This window comes from Vidua chalybeata, chromosome 7 (genome assembly GCF_026979565.1).
Source record: "Vidua chalybeata isolate OUT-0048 chromosome 7, bVidCha1 merged haplotype, whole genome shotgun sequence".
In the NCBI taxonomy this organism is placed as follows: domain Eukaryota; kingdom Metazoa; phylum Chordata; class Aves; order Passeriformes; family Viduidae; genus Vidua; species Vidua chalybeata.
Genome location: NC_071536.1, coordinates 1,930,348 through 1,956,377, shown reverse-complemented (window position 1 = coordinate 1,956,377; position 26,030 = coordinate 1,930,348). Strand labels below are relative to the sequence as shown.

Genomic DNA, 26,030 nt, shown 5'->3' with positions numbered 1-26,030 from the left:
TTGCAAATTCATCAGGAGCATTCGGCAGGAAGAGACCATCTCCAGGGGTGCTGGGCTCAGAGAATACTCAGAGGTCCTCAAACATGAGTCCAGTGCTGCCCTGCTGGATTTGCTTGTGGAGAGGGGTGTTTTCAGAGCAGAGCAAGTAAGCAGCCTGTGGCCAGGCTTCAATTCCCTCATGAGTCACATGGCTTCCCAAACCACTAGTGTTGGTCCCTATGAGCCTTTGAGGCCATTGCAGTGAGGTGGGAAGGGAAGCACTTCTCTGGGGACACTGGGAACGTTGCTCCTTCTGGCAGCTTTCCAAATTGCCCTGTGCCTTCTGCAGGTCCCTGCCATGGTGAGATACATCCACCAGTGGCTCACGGCCAATGATTCTGCTGAGCACAGGCTGGACAACACCCTGCTGCATCTCACCGAAGCACAGCCAGATGACGCAGTAATGACACTCCTGCGTGTGGCCCCATCCTGTGACAGGTATGGGGCTCACCTGCCCAGAGGGCTCAGGGCTCCCCCCAGGCCATTGCCCTGTACAGCCTGTCCCAGGTGTCTGACCAACAGAGAGTTCCAGGGCGCTCTGGCTGCTCCCTTTCCCAGCCCTGGCATGTCAGCCCCCCAAGCCTGCTGCTATGCTCCCTCGCTGCCCCGTAAGGCCATGCCCAGGCCAGGGTGCTGTGCCTGAGACCCTCTGAGACAGAGCTCTAACCCCACAGAGCTGCCATGGCCATGTGGAAGACCATCATGTGCTCACCCAGGACTGCGGAGGTGGCGCAGCTGATTCTCCTGGATGTGCTGGGGAGCTGGCCAGAGCACAGCACGTGCACCTCCGATGGGGACAAAACGGGTGTCTTTGCCCTGGCTGTGAGTTTCTGCCAGTGGCCTTTGCTGGCCCCAAGGCTGCCTCTCCAGCAGCTCTCCTTCCTCCTTCCCCCACTGCATCTGCCTGCCTCAGGCACTGCCCTGAAACCTGGCCTAGGGGCAGCTGCAGGGCCGCCGGTCCCGCTGCTCCCCCTGTGTCTCTCTGGGCCTCTCCCTGCCACGCTCGGGCCCTGTCACACGGACACCTCGGCACTGGGCTTTGTTCTTTGCAGGCAACGGTGGTGATGTGGAAGATCCTCCAGGAGCCCTGTGTCCCACGTATAGCGACAGCGTATCTCCCCCGCCTATTTGTGCATCTGCTCTTCCAAGTGTTCTTCAGCACTGAACAGATGCCAAAGAAGGTCCTTACCTTCTGGAAGGGATGCCAGGAGCAACACGGCCTTGCCACCAGCCCCAACAGGTGCTCCATCCCAGTCCTTCTGTCCCTGCCACATTGCCAGGGCGGAGCCACCACTGCAAATGTGACCTGGGCTTTGCTCTGCACACAGGTTTGCAGTGCGGACCCTGAAGTCCCTGCTGTGCCAAAAGCAGTACAAGGGTGTGGTGATGTCAATGGAATGCAAGCGTGGCTGGGACATGCTGCTCTGTGCTGACACCCACCACTATGCCGTAGGTCTGCTGGCCAGGTGAGACCCCCTTCTCCCCACTGCCTCTGACATTTGTGCTCTGTGCCCCACACAGTCCCTGTGGTCGTGGGCCAGAGGGCCTCGTCACTGAGGGACGGCCAAGCAGACTGGAAAAGGCTGGGAGAGGAGAGATCACAGAAGGAGACACCTCCTAAAGGGCCCAAGTCCCTTGGTGAAAGACCAGACCTCTGTGAGCCTGTCCTGGGAGAGATTTCTTCAGGGGCCTGGTCCCTTTTTCGCCCTCCTAGGGAGATGCGCCATGCTTCTCTTGAGTTGTGTTCCAGTATTGCACTCCACCTCCTCTGGCTGCTCAGCACACAGGAGCCATGCTGGGATCTGCCTGCCCTGGCATTCCTTGTGGAGGTGAGCCTCTTGGCCAGCGCTGCCTCGCTGAGCTGCCTCCCAGCTCTCTGCCCTCTCGTAGCCGCAGCTGCTTGGGACGGTGCCCACGCCCTGTGCTGCTGCCTGGGCCCAGCCCTGTGCGGTTCTGGGCTCCTGCCGGCCGGTCCCCTGTCACTGCCCTGTGCCTTTCAGGTCCTCGAGTGCCTAGATTCAAGTGAATGTGGTGACAGTGTTGTGGAGGTCTCATCAAGGTACCTGCAGAGCGAGTGCAGGGAGAGGTGTCGCCTGGCGCTCAGGGCCCTTCTCAAGCTCATTGACGATCCCTCGATGGTGAGAGGGGGCACCAGAGAGCTGAAGCTGCGCTGGGAACACAGTCACTTGGGCTTGGCTTCAGGCGCTGGGGCAGCTGCTCCCACCTCTCCTGTTTCGGCTTCCCCAGTGCCTCGGGACAGGCCTTTGGCCTCCAGGCCCTGCAGCAGCAGGGTGGTCTTTCAAAAACTTGTGTTCCACACAGGCTGAAAAAATGTGGCGCCTGACTGAAAGCCTCATGGACCTACTGTGGGACAGTGATGCTGAGATAGCTGGGCTGACACTCATCACACTCAGCTTTATATTCTTGCACAAATCCATTCTGATCTCAACTCCCATTGCCCTGCAGCTGGCTAAGGCACTCCTGCCACTCTTTGACCATGTAAGGCTCTGTGCCCCCAGCCACAGTCACTGGGTGCTGCCTGGAAACTTGGTGCCCTGTGGAGTTCCAGGCCTGTGCCCAGGCAGGCCTGGAGGAGCCAAAGCGGAGGTCTTTTTCCCTTTTTTTCATATAGGAAAATAGCCAGGTACAGCTGCTCTCCATAAAACTCTTTCAAGACATGATGGGGTTTTTGGAAAAGGGAGAAAAGCCTTTGGAAAGGCCTGTGCACTAGAGCCTGCTGCCACTCTTCTTCCACTGCCATGATGAGAATCAGCGTGTGGCAGAGGTGAGGACTCGTGGGCTGTTGCTGTCCCCTTGGGAGGGGGCTGGGCTGCCTCCTGCCCTGGCGCCTGGCGGGCTGCAGCCTCCTCCAGGCCTTGGCACAGGGACGCGGGTCCTGGGCCCTGGGCTGTGGGGCCATCTCCGTGTCTCTGCTGCTCTCCAGGCTTCTCGGGAAATGCTGATTTGTGTGGCTGAGTTCCTGAAGAGGAGAGATCTTGAGAAACTGGTGAAGAAGGAGAAACTCTGGATTTTCGCCAACTGCCTGGTAAGGACGACCTGGAAGCCCCAGGCTCAGCCTGGAGCATCCCCCTGGGTGCGGTGCTCAGTGTGTGGGCTGGCAGCTGTGCCCCTGCCCGCTGCTGCAGCCAGAGGCTGCGCGGGCTCTTCTACAGGCTCCCCTGGGTCCCAGCCGGGTGCCGATGGAGCCCCGGCCCGGCGGGGCTGCGGGGCGGCACCGCGGCTCCCCGGGCAGCAGCCGGCCCTCTGCCCCCTCCAGAGCCCGGCGCCAGCGGCTGCTGGCCGGGCCTCAGGGCTGTGCGGGCAGGGGAGGCCGGGGCTGGGCGCAGGGAGCGCCCGGGCCAGGGGCTGAGCCCGCGCCAACCCTTCCCTGCTGCCGCTCTCTCCAGCTGGCAGAGGACAGGAGCCGAGCGGCCGAGCACCTGCGCCGGGCCCTGCCCTACCTGCAGAGCCCACAGGAGCCCCTGCGAGAGGCGGCCGTCAGGTTCATGGGTGAGCCAGGAGCCCGGGCTCCCTCCCCGCCCCGCCGCAGCTCGGCCCCAGCCCCGCCTGCTGCCCCGGCAGCGCCATCCGGGCCCGGCGCCGTGGAGCCCCGCCTGGCCTGGGCGCTGCTGCCGCCCTCCGGCAGCCGTGCCCTTGGGCGGCAGCGTGCGGCAAGGGCCCGGGCTGAGCCCTGCCGGGCCACGAGGCCGTGGGGCCACAGGGCTGGCAGCGCCGCTGGCAGGGAGCTGTGCCGCTGGGCCGTGACAGGCTCTGTGTTCACAGGGATGGCCGGGCGGAGCTTGAGGGGGCAGCAGGGAGAGCTCCAGCTGATCTGCAATGGTGAGTGAGGACAGCGGGCTGACAGCGGGGGCTGGCGGGGGCAGCTGCCATCCCTGCCCCGGCTGCAGAGGGCTCTGCTCCCTGTGCGGAGCAGGGCTGGCCTGGGCAGAGCACACAGAGATTTCAGGGACACGTGGGAGATTCGTGGCCCGCAGCTTCGGCCTGATCCTGTTGGTCCCTACTCCCTCCTGGCCATGGCAAGAACTGGCTGGGATGGCCCTGGCAGGGGGCTCTCCTCGGCTCCCCGCTGAGTCGGGATCTGACTATGGCTCTGATCCTCTCTCTTTCAGCCCTTGAAGGAATGGTGAATGACATCAGCGTCAGCGTTGGAAGCCTGGCAATTCAATCATTGTGCATCCTGAAGGCAGTAGAGCAGGCTCCCATGCCAAAGTTCCAGAGGCTGCGAGATCAGCTGCGCAGGGCATGGAAGACACGGCCTCGTCTGTCGCGGCTCGGCTGGCTGGGCTGCTGGGGCTCTGTGGAGGGCTGATGCAGCAGGCTGTCTTTGCTGGGGCCTCCTGAGCCAGCAGAGATTTTATTCAAAATAGCTTTTTTCTTCATTTTGTTTTCCTTTAGTATGTAGATATTGAATGTAAATAAATATCTTGTTTTCTTTTCCTTTAGTATGTAAATATAGTATGTGTTATAATAGACAGACTCCCAGGATCTTTCTTTTGCTACCCTGGATCTGCAGGGCATAGGGGAGGAGGGGGAAAAGGGTGCTTGTGCTCAGCAAGCTTCCCAGTCGTGCAGTGTTACAGGGAAAATGGCCAGAAGCCCCCTGGCCTTTGGGGGTTCTGCTGAAGCCTTTGTGCTGCCCACAGAGCGGGTGGGCAGGGCCGGAGCCGCGGGGATCCCTGCGAGAGCGGTGCCTGGAGACGGCCACAAGGCCTGTCCCAGGCAGGAAGCGCCATCCGTGTCCTCCTGCCCGTGTGTTGCTGGCTGGATTGCTGAGGGCTCTGAGGTGCCTCTTGATGGGGCTCCCCTGGAGCTGCTGTGGGGCTGCGGCGCTGCTGCCGGGCAGGCTGGGGGAGACCCGGAGGGGCTGGGGCAGTGGGCAGCCCTGAGCAATTGGGTGTCAGAGGCCACAAGCAGCCCCCAGGCAGCCGCCTTGTTCCTGGCACCCGGCTGCTCTGGCGCTTCCTCAGTGGGCGGTTGGAGGGACCCCCTGGAATCAGGCGTGGAACCCTGGTGCCGGCCTTTCAGGGCTGTGAGGCCAGGAGTTGTGGGGCTGGGCGTGTGCCCTCGCTGTGCTGAGACTGGAGTCCCTGGCCCCTCAGCCTTAGGCACCGAACTTGACTGCCTGCTTGCTGAGTCTTGTTGCTGTTGCCGTGGGGGATGCCAGGCTCTGTGGGTTTAGACATTATTGAGCGAGAAGAGCAGCAGCTTTGAGCCCAAGAGGGGCCACAGAAAGGCCCTCTGGGCAAAGGGCATTGCTGGCATTCCCAGGGCAGGGACACACGAGAGTGCAGCGGGCACCTTCAGGGTGCCACGCTGGCTTTGCTTTGGGCCGCCTCCCTGTGTGCAGGGCTGGGTCTTTGCTTTGCTGTCGTTGGCCTTTTGCCCTCGTGCTCCTTTGGCTGCCTGCAGAGAGGGGCAGCCCTATCAGGAGGGTGAAAGGCCCTGTCTCTGACATCTCAAGGGGGAAATGGAGCTCTGCCGGCCCTCAGCCCACGCTGTGAGCAGAGCAGAGCCTTTTTCCCGCCCCAGTGGCTTTCTGCCTGCTGCAGGCCCCTGGCCAGCATGACCCACTCTCCTGGGGCTGAGTCACTGAGGGGGTGGGTGGCTGCTGCCCCACGGTTCGCTGACAGGCTGTGAGGGTTGCTGAGTGAAAGGTGGGTGTCCCAAGCGCTGCTGAGGGGACCTGGGGCACTGAGGGACATGAGGTTCACTGAGGGGACATGCACCAGTGGCTCCTGTCCAATCAGTCTGCTGAGCTCAGGCTGAACAGGACCAACTGCTGGATCTGACCGAGTGTCCTGCTTTAGGGCAGATTTGGGAGAAAACCTCCAAAAGGGGTCCCCCCAGAAAACCAACCCACACCGCCCCTCCCTCCAAGTGGTTCATGAAAAAAATCTCCTTCTGGAGAGAAGTGGAAAAAAACCTGTTAATTTAAAGAGGCAAAACACTCCCCAGCACAAAAAAGTGAACAATACCAGATGACAAAACTCATTTGCCGCTCTGATGGGATGACAAATTCAGAAAATCTCTCCGGTGGGTGGTTGCTCTGTTCTCAGTCCCTCTGGCCCTGGGAAAGGCTGCTGGCCTGAGTCGGCCACAAAGTGCGAGCTCTCGGTGTTTCCCCGGGTCCCAGTCCGGAGCAGGTTCAAACAGTTCCAAGAAAAAGGAAAGGAAAGGAAAAAAACAGTCCAGGGAAAACTTCTCTGCCTCAGCTAGCTAAACTGACTAAAAAGCAAAGGAGGGCCCTGTTCTGCCCCATCCGTGCCCAGACAACACAACAGTTCTGTGTTCCAGCAGAATGTGGAGCAGTGAGTGCAGGCTGATAACAAAACTCCGTGCTTCTTCTTCTCCCCGCCTTCGCTCTCACAGCCAGTCTTGAAGGCACAGAATATAACATCCAGCATAAAGAGAACACACGACTGGGGATACAAGCATCATAACGTCACCCTAGGGCATTCCACCCCTTATCCCCGTCAACTTATATCCTCAACTTACTACCAAACATCATGCATTTTATTCACGTAAAAACTTCCATCTGTCCCACTCAAAAAATTACAAGCAACACCCATCATGCCCCCGTCACGTCCCCACACCAGACCACTGCATCCAGGCCCCAGACTTCGGAGCTGCAGGATTCCCCACTTTCTTTTTACTCACTCCAACTCCATCTTTCATTTGCTCAGACCTTCAACACTTACACATTTCCTTCTATCTCATGTCTGTGTGGTTTAATGTACAGACAGTGGCAGTAACATCCCGCAAACAGTGATATTTGCATCTGAGTCTCACCCCACAATCAGATCTCCCTGAGGTACACATCGTGTTGTTCCATCTCTGCATTATCCACCACGTGCAATCTGGTCCCTGGGCAGAGACAACGCCATGAATGAGTTTGTCTGTACTCGAGGCAGAATTGATCCACGCTGTCTTCCCTAACAAACCTCTGACATGTACCACTGGGACTTTGTCTCCTACATTCAGGGACTCAGAGCGGGCAGGACCTGCTCGGTTGGTGGAACCTCGGGTGTTAACTAACCAGGTGGCCTTTGCTATATGCTGTTCCCAATTTTTGAAAGATCCCCCACCCAATGCTTTCATGGGTTTTGAACAGTGCATTGTAGCTCTCCACTTTGCCTGCAGCTGGTGCATGAGAGGGGATAAGGTACATCCACTCAGTGCCATGTTCCCTGGCCAAGGTGTTGATCAGGCTGTTCTTGAAATGAGTCCCATTGTCTGGCTCAATCCTCTCAGGGGTACCATGCCTCCAAAGGACCCGCTTTTCCAGGCCCAGGATGGTGTTATGGGCAGAATTGTGAAGCACAGGCTAGGTTTCCAACCATCCCGTGGTGGCTTCTACCATGGTGAGCACGTAGTGCTTGCCTTGGCGTGTCTGGGGCAGTGTGATGTAGTCAATCTGCCTGGCCTCCCCCTACCTGTACTTGGACCACCACCCACCATAGCACAGGGGCTTCACTCGCTTGGCCTGCTGGATGGCAGCACATGTCTCACAGTCCTGGATAACCTGAGAAATACTGTCCATGGTTAAATCCACCGCTCGGTCTCGTGCCCACTTACAGGTGGCACCTCTGCCCTGATGGCCTGAGGCCTCCTGGGCCCATCGAGCTAGGAATAACTCTCCTTGTCTTGCCAATCCAAGTCTATCTTTGCCACCCCTATCTTTGCAGCCTGCTCTACCTGTTGATTGTTTTGCGGCTCTTCATTAGCTCTACTCTTGGGGACATGAGCGTCTACATGGCGAACCTTCACAGGTAATTTCTCTACCCTCCTAGCAATGTCTTTCCATTCTTCAGCAGCCCAAATTGGTTTTCCTCTACGCTGCCAGTTAGCGTCTTTCCACCTCTCCAGCCATCCCCACAGAGCATTGGCTACCATCCACGAATCAGTGTAGAGCTAGAGCTTTGGCCACTTCTCTCTTTCGGCATTGTCCAGGACCAGTTGAAGGGCTTTGAGTTCCGCAAGTTGGCTTGATCCCCCTTCTCCTTCAGTGGCCTCGGCGACCTGTCGTGTGGGGCTCCATACAGCTGCTTTCCACTTCCAATTCATCCCTACGATGTGACAGGAACGGTCAGTGAAAAGAACGTAGCGTGTTTCTTCTGCTGGCAGTTGCTTGTATGGTGCAGCTTCTTCAGCCCTTGTCACTTCTTCTTCATCAGTGACACCAAAATTTTCACCTTCGGGCCAATTTGTAATTGCTTCCAAAATCCCAGGGCGATTCAGTTTACCAATACGAGCGTGCTGCGTGATGAGAGCAATCCACTTGCTCCATGTAGCACCTGTGGCATGGTGGGTGGAGGGAACCTTTCCTCTGAACATCCACCCCAGCACCGGTAGTCAGGGTGCCAGGAGGACTTGTACTTCTGTACCAATCACCTCTGAGGCACCTTGGACTCCTTCGTAGGCAGCCAAGATTTCCTTCTCTCTTGGGGTGGAGTTGGCTTCAGACGCTCTGTAGCTTCGACTCCAAAATCCCAGTGGTGAGCATTGAGTCTCCCAAGGCACCTTCTGCCAAAGGCTCCAGGACAAACCATGGCTCCCGGCTGCAGAGTAGAGCACATTCCTCACCTCTGGTCCCGTCCTGACTGAGCCAAGGACGACTACATGAGCGATCTCCTGCTTAATTTGGGCAAAAGCTTGTTGCTGCTCAGGGCCCCACTGGAAATCTTTCTTCTTGTGGGTGACCAGGTAAAGAGGGCTCAGGATCTGACTGTTCTGAGGAATATGCATTCTCCAGAAACCAATGGAGCCTAGGAAAGCTTGTGTTTCCTTCTTATTGGTTGGAGGAGACATTGCTGCGATCTTGTTGATGACATCCGGAGGAATCTGACGCCGTCCATCTTTCCACTTTACTCCCAGGAACTGGATCTCACAAGCTGGTCCCTTAACTTTGCTCTTTTTGATGGCAAAAGCAGCTTCCAGCAGGATTCCGATGATTTTCTCTCCTTTCTCAAACATTTCTGCGGCTGTGTTCCCCCAGACAATGATGTCATCAATATACTGCAGGTGTTCTGCAGCCTCAGCCTTTTCCAGTGCAGTCTGGATCAGTCCATGGCAGATGGTGGGGCTGTGCTTCCAGCCCTGGGGCAGTCGGTTCCAGGTATACTGCACTGCCCTCCACGTGAAGGCAAACTGAGGCCTGCATTCTGCTGCCAGAGGAATGGAGAAAAAGGCATTGGCAAGATCGATAGCCTTGGAATGCAGCTTCTACTGGAGCTCTAACATGTCTGGCACAGCAGTGCTCAGCCGTGGTGTCACTTCATTCCATGCACAGTAGTCCACTGTCAATCTCCATTCTCCTTCACATTTACACACAGGCCAGATGGGGCTGTTGAAGGGTGAGTGGGTTTTGCTGACCACCCCTTGGCTCTGCAGCTCTCGCATCATCTTATGGATGGGAACCACAGCATCTCGACTTGTTCTGTACTGTCGGCGATGCACTGTTGAGGTGGCAATTGGTACCTGTGTCTCTTCTCCCTTCAGAAGTCCCACTGTAGATGGATTCTCGGACAGTCCAGGCAAGGTGTTCAATTGCTGGACGCCCTCTGTCACTGCAGCTGCTATCCCAAATGCCCACCTGAGTCCTTTTGGAGCTTTGAAATACCCACTTTGGAGGCAATCTATGCCCAAAATACGTGGGGCCTCTGGGTCAGTCACAATAGGGTGTTTCTTCCACTCATTTCCAGTCAGGCTCACATCAGCTTCCACTAAAGGAAAATCCTGTGATCCCCCTGTCACGCCAGCAGTAGAGACAGATTCTGCCCCCGCATGTCTCGATGGGACTAATGTGCATTGCGCACCAGTATCGACCAAAGCTTTATATTCTTGTGCTTCAGATGTGCCAGGCCAAGGAATCCACACAGTCCACAAAACATGGCTTTCCCTTGCCTCTACCTGGCTGGAAGCAGGGCCCCTCTAAGCCTGCTTATCCTTCTTCCTTTGGGCACATGTCTTGGAGGTTCCTTCATGGGGATCAGACATGTCATCATCATCATCATCATCATCATGATCATACGTGGCAGTTCAGCTATGGGCAACTGGAGCTGCTTTCCTTTTGGTGGTGAACCATATAAACCAAAACTCAAGGACAAAGACTCTCTAACTAGTCCAAGTTAGAAAGTGGTATGTTTATTACACAGTCCCCGAAATGCGTGACCGTGCCACACAAGGATTTTTGCCTTCTAGAGGCTCACCGCCTAGTCCACACACGCCTCTTGGGATCAGGTAGTTACCCGGAGGCCATACACACTGCAGCAGCTGTCCTTCCTCTGATGGAGCTTCCCAGGACTCCAGATCTCTTGTAGGCTGCTCTCCGAATATCCTGGGGCTGTTCTTAATACCATTGATGTGAGCTGAGTCTTCCGCCCACTCTTGGGATTCTCTCATTGGAAGACAAACATTTTCTGGCTGGCTTCATGGAGAGGGAGGCAGAAGAAGGCACCCTTCAGATCGAAACAGTAAACTAGGTTAATTCAGGTGTTAAACAGGTTAACAAAGTGCAGGGCTTGGCAACCACTGGCTATAAATCCTCAGTTGTTTTATGAACAGCTCTTAAATCTTGTACTATTCAGTATGATCCATCAGGCTTTTGAACAGGTAAAAAAGGAGTATTGAACTCAAACTGACACTCTTTTCATAGCTCTGTCCGTAAAAACGTTTTCATTACTTGGCTAATCTCTTCTCTGTCTTCCTTCTTTAAGGGATATTGTTCAACTTTAACTGGTTGTTTCCCTTTCCTTAAGCTTAACTTGCACTGGGGGTGCATTCTTTGCTCTCCCTGGTATATTAGTAGCCCACACCACAGGAGATACCTGATCCATTATTTTCCTTTACTTCCCAAATAATCTCCCTATCTTTTGTTTTTTACTGGTAGACAAACCTATAAATGCCCACTTGTTTTTCAAGTTTATATTTGGATAGTTTGCAAACATATGCTCTTTCAGATTGGCCAAGTAGCTCCCCTTACCATGACATCATCATCGGTTATAGACATTAAGGCTTTATTTCACACTGAGTAAGTTGCCCCTTAAATGCCTACTAAAAATTCTATTTTTTTTTTAGTTTCCATTTTTCTCAAATAACTTGTTATTTCCTTGCTCCTCGTGATCAGTTGCTACTAAAATCTTTATAGCTCTCTGAGTAGCCTTTGTTTCTTTAAAATGACAAGGTGCCTATCTCGGCTTTCTCTACTTAAACGTCTGTGTATACCACAACTTTTTACGCTGAATACAGCGAAAACAAACCCAGGGTTCACAAGGGGAGCCCTTTGAACAAGCAACCTCTACCAAATTCGGACTCCTCTGATTTGTAATTTTATCGGATATTTCAGTTACTTATTTTTGCTCACTCTACCTAAACTTTGTTTGACAAAATCTTACAGTCCTTTCCTAGTTTTTTTCCTGCACAATCCAATCTTCAAGTACCAAGAGGTGAGTTTGAAGACATCAATTTTGAAATCTCTTGTTCAAAATCAACTCGATTAAAGTGCTGTTTCTACCGATACAGGGCACACTCACTTTTCTGCCTTGCAGAATATCAATAATATCGTCTTGCACAAATCCTCAAAGATCAAGTCCAAACTACGGAGGTAAAGGGACCCCTGTGATCTGTCTAGCCACAATTACAACTAATGAAAAGGCTGTCCCTGTTACAGCAAAACTCTGATATGCTCAAACACACAAACAGGGGGGGAGGAAATTCCTGGACTTCTTTTAATTTGCTTTCAATGTACATAAATCACCATACTGTCATTTTTCCACATAAAATGCTGCACTTGTTGCAAACAAATGCTTAAAATCTCCGCAAACACAATCACAGAGTCCCGAGAATCAAATTACCACAATGTGGGGGAAAAACCACACAACTCTCCCTTATCTCAAATCACAGGGATCAACTTAGAACAGGCTGTGTCTCTTACAGCTCTGACAGCCCAGAAACACCAGTTCAAGTTAAAACCCTTCTAAAAGGGTTGCTTAACCTTTTCAAGTCAGGCTCAAGTTTAATGCACAGCTTAACAACACAGTTGTTTCATGTCCACAAGCTTAATGTACAGTTAACAACCCAATTAACACAAAACAAAAATTGCCAGTTTGTTACAATTATAATTTTTACACAATAACCAGCAAATCTCACACTACACCAGATTAATCTAAAGTTGCAACTTTGCAAACTCCACAAGGAGGGGGAGCACAAAGGTACCGTGTTACAGCGTTCAACCCTTGCCTCCCAGGTCCCACAGGCAAAGGACTGGTTAATACCCAAAGACAAAACGTTACGGAGGACTGGTTATAGCCAAATGCTAAGTGTCATAGGGAATATAGTTCCCTGCAACTAGAAAGTTTACACACGCAAACTCACTGGGAAAGGGGTATTTCTTTCCACACACATAATCTCACCGGGAAAAGGGCTATCTCTTTCCACCTACAAACCCACTGGGAAAGGAGTATTTTTCCCACACACATAAACCACCCTAGAAAGGGGATATCTTTCTCCACATAAACAAATTCACTGGGAAAGAAGTATTTCTTTCCACACACATAAACTCGGTTATAACAGCCTTAGACTGGGATTTGCCCTTACGACTGCTAGCCCCAAATTGCTAGCAAACTCAACCCTCTACGGCAAAAGAAACGGCAAAATCACCTTCTGCCAGCAAGAAAAGCATGAGCTTGGTACAACAGTTCAACAACTCTTCCTGCTGGCAACAAGATAAACCATATAAACCAGATTTCAACTGCATCTTCAGCTTGCAAGCACACTACAGAGGCACAAGTTGCGCATGGAACATCTCCCAGGACTTATCAAACGGCCTTTCCTGACCATGCAGCCGCTATACAGGTCACTATTTAAAACTGTTTTAATTTTTAAACCTACCGTTTTGTCTGGAGTTTTAGTAGTCAGGGGTCCTTGTCTGCTCCTGGATGAACAGTCTGGGCAGCGGAGCCCACTCTTCCAGGAACACCCTGGGGTTGCCCCAAGGGGGTCCACAACCTGGGCTGGTCTCACAGCAGAGCAGAGTCTCCTGCTGCCTGGCTCGCCAACTGAATCATTAAAACCAAAAATCACAGACAAAAAGCCTCAAACTGGTCAAAGTTACAAAGTGGTATGTTTGTTAGGCCGGCAGGCAGCACCGTGGGGATTGTCCCCGAAATGCGTGACCGCGCCGCAGAAGGGTTTCTGCCTTCTATTTATTTCCCAAAATAATACATATGCGCAACCACAGCACCTCCCATCCCCGCTTTCTATTCAAATGAGGTTATTAGTCCTTCATGCGTGCGCAGTTCTTCTCTTGAATTGGCTCGGTGGTCTCAAATTGGGCCAGTGGTGCCAGGGAGGAAGTCAGGAAGGTCTTCATCAGGTCTCTGTGACCCTCTGGCATGACCAAAGGCCCCCCGCCTTGTGATGGACTGACATAGGGTGCAGCTGCTGGGCATTGTTCTACTGGTTTCAATATGTTCCTGTTCACTTTCTCCACTTCCTTCTACAAATGAGCTCGTAATAGAACAATTAGCTTTAGCTTAAGCATCTAATCATCATTAACCTATCGCTGGTGTATCTAACTTCAATATGAATTGGTTCTAACCATCAGCTAAAACCTTAACCCTTTAAAATCAGGATTCACAGGCAGATCCAATTCTAGTGCCAAGTTAGAGCGTATCAATACCCCTGGCTAGATAAAGATGCACAGCCCAACATCCCCAGGGCCGCTCCTCCCATTCCCCCACTGGAAGGGAAGAGGCAGAGCCAGCCCCACCCTCTGTGGGATCCCAGGTGGAGCTGACACCTCTCCTGATATCCCCCAAGCCGTGGAAGGCCCAGGCTAGGAAACAGGGACATTTCCTGGCACAAATGACCACGAGATATCCCCATCACCATGAACCACCCCCCAAGACAAGGCACAAGTCACCCTCTGAAAGCCCAGAACAAAGGGTCTGTCACATTGAAATATACTCCAGCAATGATCCTGAATCCATCCTGGTATGGATATAAGGCAAGGATGTCTGGGTTCCAGAACCCCCTGTGACACCTTAACAGCAGATAAAACGTCCGGCTTGCCAAGCACTCAAAAGTAGGCATTTGTAACTTTGCTAACAGGATGTGATTTCAACTATTACCTACCAGAAGCTGTGTTACAGAGCCTACACGTCAACTTGTCTCCAACACCAGCTGAAATGAACGTTATCATGGTCCAAATCTGTTGGAACATCCTGGCCTGCACAAAGTCCGACAACAGCAGCAGAAGAAAAGTCAGAAGACACTGATCAGTGTCCATCACAATACAGAAAAGGCACGTCATGTCCTAGAAGAAATGAAGAGGGATGGAGAGAATCACGGGCAGGAAAACTTGCTTGGATGGTCCCCATGTGCCACAGGCTTTTCCAACCTAAGCTACATCCTGCAGTTGTGCTCCTGGCACTCACTGGGATTGGGTTTGTGTCAATAATTGCAGTGGATGTAAGAGTGTGGTACCTAATCCAGCAATCATGAAAACAAACTTGTCCAGAAATACACAGGATGAAGGAAGGAAAAGCAATGTGGTTGTTTTGTTTTTTTTTGGGTTTTTTTTGTTTTTTTGCCAGAACCAGATGCTGTGTTTTTGTTCATAGATACCACTTGGTTTTAACATTTTGATAAAAGAACTGATTGGCTCCAACACTGAGCCAAGAGCCACCACAGGGACTGACTCAGAGAGGTGGGTATTGGCTTTATTCGGCGCTGGCTACGTGGGGGATTGCTCCTCTGTGAGAAATGAATTTGTAATGGATTCTCAGAAGCTGGCTGAAAGCTCACACCGTCCTGTACATCTGTATGCAAACTCTGAGATAAGGTGTGCGGACTTAGGAAGGCCATGGAATCGAGATGACATTGTTGAGAGAGAGATTGAACTAGAAACAAGTTTCAGAAGGTGGCCTTGCAAAAAGACCAGCTATTTTGAGAACTAGAACTGTGAAAGATGCATTGTAGCAAGACCACATGGGTAAAATAATAGGTGATTGGTGTTCGGAGTATTAGCAGCATTGTGTGGCAAAAGCTAATAGGCTGAAAAACATTTCTAAGGTATTGCAAGCAGGAAATAGGGTGGCTTCTTAGAGATTGGTGTTAAGCTTTACATCTCTTATGTCTCACCCTTCTACAAGACTGGTAATGGAATAAAATCTTTGAAAAAGCCTCTCAGTTGCCCCGTCTCTGTAGAGCTATGATTTCCCAACGCTCCTCCTAACACACACACCCAGCACATTGCACAGCGCAAGATATGGTTACATTTTGTGCATATTTATTACATTCCTTGGGTAGGAGTGGTTAAATAAATTACTTCTCAGAAGTCATTCATATTATTAGCGTACGGGATGGTAAGTTCAGTGTACTCTGGTGGTGCCACTGAGGAAGGCTCCGAGTCTTCCACAGGGCTCACTGCCATGAAGGCCGACAGTCTCATTCTGTCTGCACTTACCACCTTTCTTTCTGAAGCATGCACAGTCCTTTGTTGGCTGCTCCAATTTTATCAACATGTTCTGTTCCTCTGATCTTAACAAGGAACCTTCCCTTTCTCTTAGCTTCAAATGGCTAAAGTGCATCTTGTTCCTTAGGCTTCTGCTTAATATTTGCTGACCCTTTGTCATGGTTGGATGCTGGCGCAATGCCAGTGCCCCCATGCAAAGATATTTTTTCCAGATGAATGCTGTGAGATGCGACTAGAAACAGAGCAGAGCAGGCTGGAGCTTAGAAATAAAGGAAAAAGCTTTATTAACCTACAACTACAATAAAAGACACCCACAGGATTCAGAACGGAAACCTTTCAAAACATTCCTCCGCCCCCCACCCAATTCCCACCAAAACACAGTGAGACAAAACCTTGGATTCCCGATCAAGTTACCAGCCCTCAGATAATCAATTCTCAGCCCATCAAGGGAGAGAGGAGTCTCTCTTGTACCATAGACTCCCCCAGGAAACACAATTGCCACCTCTTGTGTTTCCGCGTCACACACGGCACCACCTGGAGAAAATCTGCCATCGTGACATCCTCCTTCCATGTACAGTGCTCTCAGCACGGTGCATGATGGACCGAGACTGCTCACAGGGTTCCTTCTAAGGATGCTTTGCCAAGGAGCAAAGAACAACAGTTTCTCTTTTTGGGACAACCGTGCCCCCCATTTTCTCCTCCCCTGGGGACAAGGGTCTTGAGAACAGAGATCTTCTTCTTCCCTGAAGACTGAGGGCAGCACCACACCCTCCTCATCTTCCTCTCCACTCCTGCCACTCCCTTGGCATCACTGCAGCAGGTCACTCACACTCCAGCCCTGGCAGTCTCTCCCTTGGCTCAAGCCATTACATCCCCCTAAAATGCAGTCTGTGTTGCAGGAGAAATTGCTTCTGTCTATGGCTATACAAGAAAAGTCCAGCCAAGGCCGCTCCATCATCTCCTCCCACCTAGGATTTCTTCTTCTAACATCTCAGATCCCAGGCAGTCTCTCTTCTCTTTCCGAGCAAGGAGGATTAATGATTCACCAAGTTTTCTCTATCCAAGAAGGGGTTAAAAGTCTCGGGCTCCCAGGACGACTGAAGTCTTGGCTGCCCAGAACTCCCACGGCTGGGCACCTTCCCCCCTCCGCTTCTCTTTCTCCTCTGCCGGCGTACTGCCGGCACATGAGATCAAATTTCCAGGTGTGTGGTAGTCTGTTATTTCACAGTTTGTTCTTCTGCAGTATATTTACATATTCCTTGTTCTAAGTTCGTAATGGTTCGTTCTATGTACCCCTTTTGGCTTCCCTAATGGTTCAGTCCTGAGTTGTTTACCACAGTTTTCCCCATGAAAATGTATGTCAATCTACTTGTCAGTCTCCCTGTATGCCTCCCTTGTTCCCTTGTCTTACCCCTGTCTGTCAAAGATAGCACACTCCTTTGGTTCTGGAGTGTTCCCTGTCTTTCATCCCTTCCTCAAAGCACAATTGGATTGTAAGGTTTGCTCCCTCCCCGTGTTGGCTTCTACTGGGGAGCTCTTACCCTGCACCCCTCCCCTAATGGCCTCTTTTTGGTCAAAGGTTGTGTACTCCCCGTGTTCCCTCTGCCCTTTAAAAGGAGTCCTTTCATCTTCAGATTTGGCACTTGCTCTGCCCCCCTTTGGGAATTAAATCCTTGGAGATTCAGACAAGTGTCCTTCCCTTATTCCTCTGCCTCTCTTTCCTCGTGCCCTGTGCCTTTGCTGTGCTGCCCACGCCACAGCAATCACCGCCACCCGCAACAGTCTCGGCAGAGAATTGGGGACGGCCACTCGCGTGTCTGCCCTTCGGCCACAGGCGGGACAGCTCGTCGGCGAACCTCCATCCCGTGGCCGCTGAGAGCCAGACTCAGATTTGCAAACCAATGGATGGCTTTTATTTTTTTTGCCTCCGTGTTATGTTTTCTAAAGTGACTCTCAATGGCTGATGTTAAGGCAAATGAGTTGCTGCTTTGAGAAGGGAAGCAAACCTGAAAATCTTTAATTTGTTAAAAATGACTAAGGCAAGAGTTGGCTCTCACAATTAAGAGATGAATATTATGTGTACGTGGAGAGAAGTTTGTAGAGTTCTGTTATTTTTCCATGTTCTCCCCATAGTCCTCTTTCCCTTCCCTCCTGAATTGGTGTCACTGGTCGGGGCTCTTAGAGGAGGGAGAGCTTGTTACTAGGAGGTGTGGCATGGCAAGACCTGACCTCCAATCAAGATGTAAGAAAGTAATCTCACTGATGGACAGCAGAGAAAGAGTTGACTGACAAAATTTTGGGAAGGGCTAAGGGTATAAAAGGCAGAGTATCCATTTTGCAGATGAGCACTGGTCATGGAGACTCCCAGCCCTTTCCTTATTCAGTTGTTTGTTGTATTTTTGTTCAGGTTTAATAAACCTTAGAAATTTTAAAAGTGAGTGTAATTTCTCAAAACATTCTTAGGCAATTCCAATTAATTTGGGAAGTTTGCAACTTATTGGAACTACTTGAGTTGAGCAATGGAAACTAAAGCATTCCTTAATTGAGGATTCTTTAATGCCAGATTCTTTTTTGTCTTCATGGTAAAGAAGTTTTTGTGCTGCAGGAAATGACTTCAATGAGAAAATAATTCCAGCATGGAGTAAGAGCTCCTGACAAATACCACGTGCTGCCAGAAGTTCCTCCAGTTGTTCCCAGCGTGGCTGCGTCGGCAGCCCTGGGGGCTCCTTGTGCTGCCCTGAGCCCGCAGAGCAGGGCAGGCTTTGCTGATGCTCTGAGCCGTTCCTAAAGATCCTGTGCGGGCTGCCCCGGACCGCGTCCTGCAGGGTGACCCGCTGCTGCCTGATCAACAGGTGCCCCGATAGAGAAATGTAGCCCCAGCAAAAGACAGGAGGACTCTCGTGCTGCTGAAGTCCACGTGGGTTTATTGAGGACAGGTGGAAGGAGGAAGGAAGCAGGAACAGGAGCAGGGAGACAGCTCCAAGAGCAACTGGGGAAGGATGGGCCAGGGTATAGAACTGGGAAGGGATGGGAGTGCTTAGGGTACACACTGTCCAATGGGAAAAAAAGTTAAGGGATGAGCCCCAGGGCAGGTGAGAGTGTTTCCAAGGGCCCTTTGTGACATGGTGCCGCACGGTCACCGTGGAATTGCAATGGAATCGGGTGTCCAAGGGCCCTTTGTGACACGTGGTGACACAGCAGCTGGTGGTGCCAAGAGCACGCCAGAGTGCTCAGAGCAGGCGACGGGACAGGACGGGACAGAGCAGTGCCGTGAGGAGTCCCCTCACAGCTCACTTGTTCGTGTCCGACCCGCAGCTTTTCTGAGGCGTTGTTCCTGCAGCTGACCTCGAGGCCACAGCACAGCACTTGGTGACCCGTGGCCTTCCCGAGGCTTCTGTTCTGCAGGTGCCCTTGAGGGCAGAGTGTGGGACTTGGTGCCCTGGAGCTTTTCTGAGGCATCTCCCAGCCCTGCCGCCAGTGCCCTCGAGGCCAGACCACAATCCCTGACAGGAGTCTCCTGTCCTTGTGGCAGGAGCCCTTGAGACCAGAGGGCAGGGCTTGCTTTCCTGAGGCTTCTCTCTGGAAGGTGCCTGCCAGGCACAACTGCAGGACTTGCTGACTTGGAGATTTTCTGAGGCATGTCTCCTGCATTTTCCCAAAAATCCAGTGACTGACATGGAGAAGAGACTCCCGAGAGTGCCCAATCTGGCCTGGGGGGAGGCGGAGAAAGAAGGCCCTGGAGCTGCCCCAGCACAGGAGACCGAAAAGGTGGTGCCGTTCCATCCACCGCAGGAGGGTGAGTGGCAGAGCTGGGCGCCATGGCTGGAGCCTGCAACGAGCTTTGTCCCATCCCATCATATCCAATTGCATCCCATTGCATCCTCCCCCGCTGCATTTCATCCCATCCCATCCCATCCCATCCCATCCCATCCCATCCCATCCCATCCCATCCCATCCCATCCCCTGGGGACGTGCATATGGAGACGAAGGAAGAAGGGCCTTGCTCCATCCCCCTGGGACATCCCGGGGCTGTCCCTGCCTGGGGAGAGCAGGGCTGGGCTGTGTTCTCCGGCCTCTCCCGCAGCCCCTCAGCTCTGGCTGTGCTCACTCCTTGCCAGGTGCAGCCCTGGACCTCACACAAGAGCAGGAATCCACCCGTGGCCGCTTCCGCAGAGCAGCGCAGGTACCTGCAGCCATCCCCACCTGGGCTGGGCCTGCTGTCACTGCTCAGCCCAGCACCGTGTGTGGAGCACTCCATGCAACATCCCTGGCTTCTTGCCCTTCTCCTACAGCTCATTTGCAAATTCATCAGGAGTATTCGGCAGGAAGGGACCCTCTCCAGGGGCGCTGGGCTCAAAGCATACTCAGAGGTCCTCAAACATGAGACCAGTGCTGCCCTGCTGGATTTGCTTGTGGAGAGGGGTGTTTTCAGAGCAGAGCAAGTAAGCAGCCTGTGGCCAGGCTTCAATTCCCTCATGAGTCACATGGCTTCCCAAGCCACTAGTGTTGGTCCCTGTGTGCCTTTGAGGCCATCGCAGTGAGGTGGGAAGGGAAGCACTTCTCTGGGGACACTGGGAATGTTGCTCACTTCTGGCAGCCTTCCAAATTGCCCTGTGCCTTCTCCAGGTGCCTGCCATGGTGAGATACATCCACCAGTGGCTCACGGCCAATGATTCTACTGAGCACAGGCTGGATAACACCCTGCTGCATCTCACCGAAGCGCAGCCAGAAGACGCAGTAATGACACTCCTGCGTGTGGCCCCATCCTGTGACAGGTATGGGGCCCACCTGCCCAGAGGGCTCAGGGCTCCCCCCAGCCCATCGCCCTGTACAGCCTGTCCCAGGTGTCTGACCAACAGAGAGTTCCAGGGCCCTCTGGCTGCTCCCTTTCCCAGCCCTGGCATGTCAGCCCCCCAGGCCTGCTGCCATGCTCCCTCGCTGCCCATCAGGGGCCATGCCCAGGCCAGGGTGCTGTGCCTGAGACCCCCTGAGACAGAGTTCTAACCCCACAGAGATGCCATGGCCATGTGGAAGACCATCATGTGCTCACCCAGGACTGCCAAGGTGGTGCAGCTGATTCTCCTGGATGTGCTGGGGAGCTGGCCAGAGTACAGCACGGGCACCTCCGATGGGGACAAAACGGGTGTCTTTGCCCTGGCTGTGAGTTTCTGCCAGTGGCCTTTGCTGGCCCCAAGGCTGCCTCTCCAGCCGCTCTCCTTCCTCCTTCCCCCACTGCATCTGCCTGCCTCAGGCACTGCCCTGAAACCTGGCCTAGGGGCAGCTGCAGGGCCACCGGTCCCGCTGCTCCCCCTGTGTCTCTCTGGGCCTCTCCCTGCCACGCTCGGGACCTGTCACACGGACACCTCGACACTGAGCGCTGTCTCGGGGGGCTTTGTTCTTTGCAGGCAACTGTGGTGATGTGGAAGATCCTCCAGGAGCCCTGTGTCCCACACAACGTGAAGCTGCATTTCCCCCGCCTATTTGTGCGTCTGCTTTTCCAAGTCTTCTTCAGCACTGAACAGATGCCAAAGAAGGTCCTTACCTTCTGGAAGGGATGCCAGGAGCAACACGGCCTTGCCACCAGCCCCAACAGGTGCTCCATCCCAGTCCTTCTGTCCCTGCCACATTGCCAGGGCAGGAGGCACTGCTCCCAGTGTGACCTGGGCTTGGCTCTGCACTCAGGTTTGCAGTGAGGACCCTGAGGTCCCTGCTCTGCTTTCTCCAGTGTGAGCATGTGGTGATGTCAATGGAATGCAAGCGTGGCTGGGACACGCTGCTCTGTGCTGACACCCACCACTATGCCGTGGGTCTGCTGGCCAGGTGAGATCCCCTTCTCCCTGCTGCCTCTGACATTTGTGCTCTGTGCCTGGGGTGCCTCACACAGTCCCCGTGGTCGTGGGCCAGAGGGCCTCGTCACCGAGTGACGGCCAAGCAGACTGGAAAAGGCTGGGAGAGGAGGGTGCCCAAGAGCAACCAACTCGTAAATGGGCCAGGTCTCCTTGCTGGAAGGGTGGTGGGGAAGATGAGAACTCTGTGAGTTACCCCTGGAGGAGGTTTGCCCCACTGGCTCAGGTCTTGTTTCCTTTTTCCTCTTGTCAGAGAATTGCGCCAATCATCCATAGACTTTTGTCCCGGGATTGCATTCTACCTGCTCAGGCTGCTCAGCAAAGAGATGCCATACTGGGATCTGCCTGCCTTGGCCTTCCTGGTGGAGGTGAGCCTGTTGGCCAGCGCTGCCTCGCTGAGCTGCCTCCCAGCTCTCTGCCCTCTCGTAGCCGCAGCTGCTTGGGACGGTGCCCACGCCCTGTGCTGCTGCCTGGGCCCAGCCCTGTGCGGTTCTGGGCTCCTGCCGGCCGGGTCCCCTGTCACTGCCCTGTGCCTTTCAGGTCCTCGAGTGCCTGGACTTGAGTGAATGCAGTGACGATGTTCTGGAGATCATGTCAAAGAACCTACAGCGCGAGTGCAGGGAGAGGCGTCGCCTGGCACTCAGAGGTCTCACGGTGCTCAGCAAGGATCCCTCGATGGTGAGAAGGGGGCAGCGGCTGAAACCGTGTAGGCAGCGTGGGGCTGAGGAATGCAGTTGCTCGGGCTTGGCTGGGCTTCCCGTGCTGTGGCAGCTGCTCCCAGCTCTCCTGCCTCCCACTTCAGCTGCCCGAGTGCTTCGGGACAGGCCTTTGCCGCAGGGTGGTGTTTCACAGACTTGTGTTCCACACAGGCCAAAGGAATGTGGAGCCTGACTGAAAATCTTGTGGAGCTGCTGGAGGAAAATGATAGCGACATGGTCTGGATGACCACTGTTCTACTCAGATATTTATTCCTCCATAATCGTGCCCCAATACCGAGCCCCATGGCCCTGCAGCTGGCTGAGGCGCTCCTGCCCCTCTTTGACAACGTAAGGCTCTGTGCCCCCAGCCACGGCCTCTGGATGCTGCCTGGACACATTGTGCCCTGTGGAGATGCAGGTCTGCACCAATGTGGGCCAGAATCAGGTGATGCTGAGGTCTTTTGTCCTTCCTTCCTACAGGATGATAGCCTGGTGCAGCTGTGCTCCATGTCTGTCTTTCAAAACATGCTGGAGTTATTAATGGAAGAGGGAAGAAAGGCCCTGAAGTCACCTGTGCGCCAGAGCCTGCTGCCACTCTCCTTCCACTGCCATGATGAGAATCAGCATGTGGCAGAGGTGAGGACTCCTGGGCTGCTGCTGTCCCTCTGGGAGGGGGCTGGGCTGCCTCCTGCCCTGGTGCCTGGTGGGCTGCAGCCTCCTCCAGGCCTTGGCACTGGATGCTCCTGTGCCCTGGGCTGTGGGGCCATCTCCGTGTCTCTGCTGCTCTCCAGGCCTCTCGGGAAACGCTGTATTCTTCAGCCAGATTCCTGAAGAGGAGGGACATCGAACAAATGCTGCAGGTGGATCAGACATGGAGGTTCGGCGAGGGCCTGGTAAGGACGGCCTGGAAGCCCCAGGCTCAGCCTGGAGCAGCCCCCTGGGTGCGGTGCTCAGTGTGTGGGCTGGCAGCTGTGCCCCTGCCCGCTGCTGCAGCCAGAGGCCGCGTGGGCTCTTCTCTAGGTTCCCGTGGGCCCCAGCCGGGTGCCGATGGAGCCCCGTCCCGGCGGGGCTGCGGGGCGGCACCGCGGCTCCCCGGGCAGCAGCCGGCCCTCTGCCCCCTCCAGAGCCCGGCGCCAGCGGCTGCTGGCCGGGCCTCAGGGCTGTGCGGGCAGGGGAGGCCGGGGCTGGGCGCAGGGAGCGCCCGGGCCAGGGGCTGAGCCCGCGCCAACCCTTCCCTGCTGCCGCTCTCTCCAGCTGGCAGAGGACAGGAGCCGAGCGGCCGAGCACCTGCGCCGGGCCCTGCCCTACCTGCAGAGCCCACAGGAGCCCCTGCGAGAGGCGGCCGTCAGGTTCATGGGTGAGCCAGGAGCCCGGGCTCCCTCCCCGCCCCGCCGCAGCTCGGCCCCAGCCCCGCCTGCTGCCCCGGCAGCGCCATCCGGGCCCGGCGCCGTGGAGCCCCGCCTGGCCTGGGCGCTGCTGCCGCCCTCCGGCAGCCGTGCCCTTGGGCGGCAGCGTGCGGCAAGGGCCCGGGCTGAGCCCTGCCGGGCCACGAGGCCGTGTGGCCACAGGGCTGGCAGCGCCGCTGGCAGGGAGCTGTGCCGCTGGGCCCTGACAGGCTCTGTGTTCACAGGGATGGCCGGGCGGAGCTTGAGGGGGCAGCAGGGAGAGCTCCAGCTGATCTGCAATGGTGAGTGAGGACAGCGGGCTGACAGCGGGGGCTGGCGGGGGCAGCTGCCATCCCTGCCCTGGCTGCAGAGGGCTCTGCTCCCTGTGCGGAGCAGGGCTGGCCTGGGCAGAGCACACAAAGATTCCAGGGAGACATGGGGGATTCGTGGCCCGCAGCTTCGGCCTGATCCCTATGGTCACTCTTCCTTCCCATGAAAAGAGCCGGCTGGAATGGCCCTGGCAGGGGGCTCTCCTCGGCTCCCCGCTGAGTCAGGATCTGACCATGGCTCTGTTCGTCTCTCTTGCAGCCCTTGAAGAAATGGTTAATGACAGCAGTCCTGCCATCAGAAACATGGCAATTGAAACAGGGTTTGTGATCCGGGCAATGCAGAGAGCTCCCTACTCCACATTCCGCAGGCTACGAGATCAATTCCGCAGCGCATGGAAGAGATGGCCTCGTCTATGCAGCCCTACCTTCCTGTGCTGCTGGATCCCTGTGGAGACCTGATCTGGAAGGCTTTGCCTGCTGGGGCCACTTGAGCCAGCAGCTATTTTATTTTTCTTCAAGTTTTTTGTTGTCATATTTTCATTTTGTTTAGTATGTAAATATAGTATGTGTTATAAAAGACAGACTCCCAGGATCTTTCTTTTGCTACCCTGGATCTGCAGGACATTTGGGAGGAGGGGGAAAAGGGTGCTTGTGCTCAGCAAGTTTCCCAGTCGTGCAGTGTCGCAGGGAAAATGGCCAGAAGCCCCCTGGCCTTTGGGGGTTCTGCTGAAGCCTTTGTGCTGCCCACAGAGCGGGTGGGCAGGGCCGGAGCCGCGGGGATCCCTGCGAGAGCGGTGCCTGGAGATGGCCACAAGGCCTGTCCCAGGCAGGAAGCGCCATCCGTGTCCTCCTGCCCGTGTGTTGCTGGCTGGATTGCTGAGGGCTCTGAGGTGCCTCTTGATGGGGCTCCCCTGGAGCTGCTGTGGGGCTGCGGCGCTGCTGCCGGGCAGGTTGGCCGGGCTGGGGGAGACCCGGAGGGGCTGGGGCAGTGGGCAGCCCTGAGCAATTGGGTGTCAGAGGCCACAAGCAGCCCCCAGGCAGCCGCCTTGTTCCTGGCACCCGGCTGCTCTGGCGCTTCCTCAGTGGGCGGTTGGAGGGACCCCCTGGAATCAGGCGTGGAACCCTGGTGCCGGCCTTTCAGGGCTGTGAGGCCAGGAGTTGTGGGGCTGGGCGTGTGCCCTCGCTGTGCTGAGACTGGAGTCCCTGGCCCCTCAGCCTTAGGCACCGAGCTTGACTGCCTGCTTGCTGAGTCTTGTTGCTGTTGCCGTGGGGGATGCCAGGCTCTGTGGGTTTAGACATTATTGAGCGAGAAGAGCAGCAGCTTTGAGCCCAAGAGGGGCCACAGAAAGGCCCTCTGGGCAAAGGGCATTGCTGGCATTCCCAGGGCAGGGACACACGAGAGTGCAGCGGGCACCTTCAGGGTGCCAGGCTGGCTTTGCTTTGGGCCGCCTCCCTGTGTGCAGGGCTGGGTCTTTGCTTTGCTGTCGTTGGCCTTTTGCCCTCGTGCTGCTTTGGCTGCCTGCAGAGAGGGGCAGCCCTATCAGGAGGGTGAAAGGCCCTGTCTCTGACATCTCAAGGGGGAAATGGAGCTCTGCCGGCCCTCAGCCCACGCTGTGAGCAGAGCAGAGCCTTTTTCCCGCCCCAGTGGCTTTCTGCCTGCTGCAGGCCCCTGGCCAGCATGACCCACTCTCCTGGGGCTGAGTCACTGAGGGGGTGGGTGGCTGCTGCCCCACGGTTCGCTGACAGGCTGTGAGGGTCGCTGAGTGAAAGGTGGGTGTCCCAAGCGCTGCTGAGGGGACCTGGGTCACTGAGGGACATGAGGTTCACTGAGGGGTCATGCACCAGTGGCTCCGGTCCAATCAGTCTGCTGAGCTCAGGCTGAACAGGACCACTGCTGGATCTGACCGAGTGTCCTGCTTTAGGGCAGATTTGGGAGAAAACCTCCAAAAGGGGTCCCCTCAGAAAACCAACCCACACCGCCCCTCCCTCCAATGGTTCATGAAAAAAATCTCCTTCTGGAGAGAAGTGGAAAAAAACCTATTTATTTCAAGATGCAAAGCACTCCCCAGCACAAAAAGTGAACAATACCAGATGACAAAACTCATTTGCCGCTCTGATGGGATGACAAATTCAGAAAATCTCTCCGGTGGGTGGTTGCTCTGTTCTCAGTCCCTCTGGCCCTGGGAAAGGCTGCTGCCCCGAGTAGGCCACAAAGTGCGAGCTCTCGGTGTTTCCCC

At 54.7% G+C, this 26,030-nt stretch overlaps 1 protein-coding gene across 2 annotated transcripts; it reads left to right on the top strand.

The window, feature by feature from the left end:
• The first annotated feature begins 435 nt into the window (after positions 1-435).
• Positions 436-24,368, top strand: LOC128790490 (uncharacterized). Of its 2 annotated transcripts, XM_053947268.1 has the most exons (16): positions 18,699-18,940; positions 19,203-19,331; positions 19,654-19,718; positions 19,828-19,977; positions 20,162-20,310; positions 20,548-20,695; positions 20,941-21,128; positions 21,218-21,355; positions 21,635-21,749; positions 21,922-22,059; positions 22,251-22,427; positions 22,560-22,715; positions 22,871-22,972; positions 23,334-23,436; positions 23,710-23,766; positions 24,053-24,368. In XM_053947268.1, exons 2-16 carry the CDS (start codon positions 19,211-19,213, stop codon positions 24,250-24,252), a joined length of 2,007 nt encoding a protein of 668 aa, XP_053803243.1. In that variant the 5' UTR covers positions 18,699-18,940; positions 19,203-19,210; the 3' UTR covers positions 24,253-24,368. The 2 variants fall into 2 exon arrangements, with proteins under 2 accessions (XP_053803244.1, XP_053803243.1); XM_053947269.1 differs by lacking the exons at positions 18,699-18,940; positions 19,203-19,331; positions 19,654-19,718; positions 19,828-19,977; positions 20,162-20,310 and adding an exon at positions 436-477.
• The last annotated feature ends 1,662 nt before the right edge of the window (positions 24,369-26,030 follow it).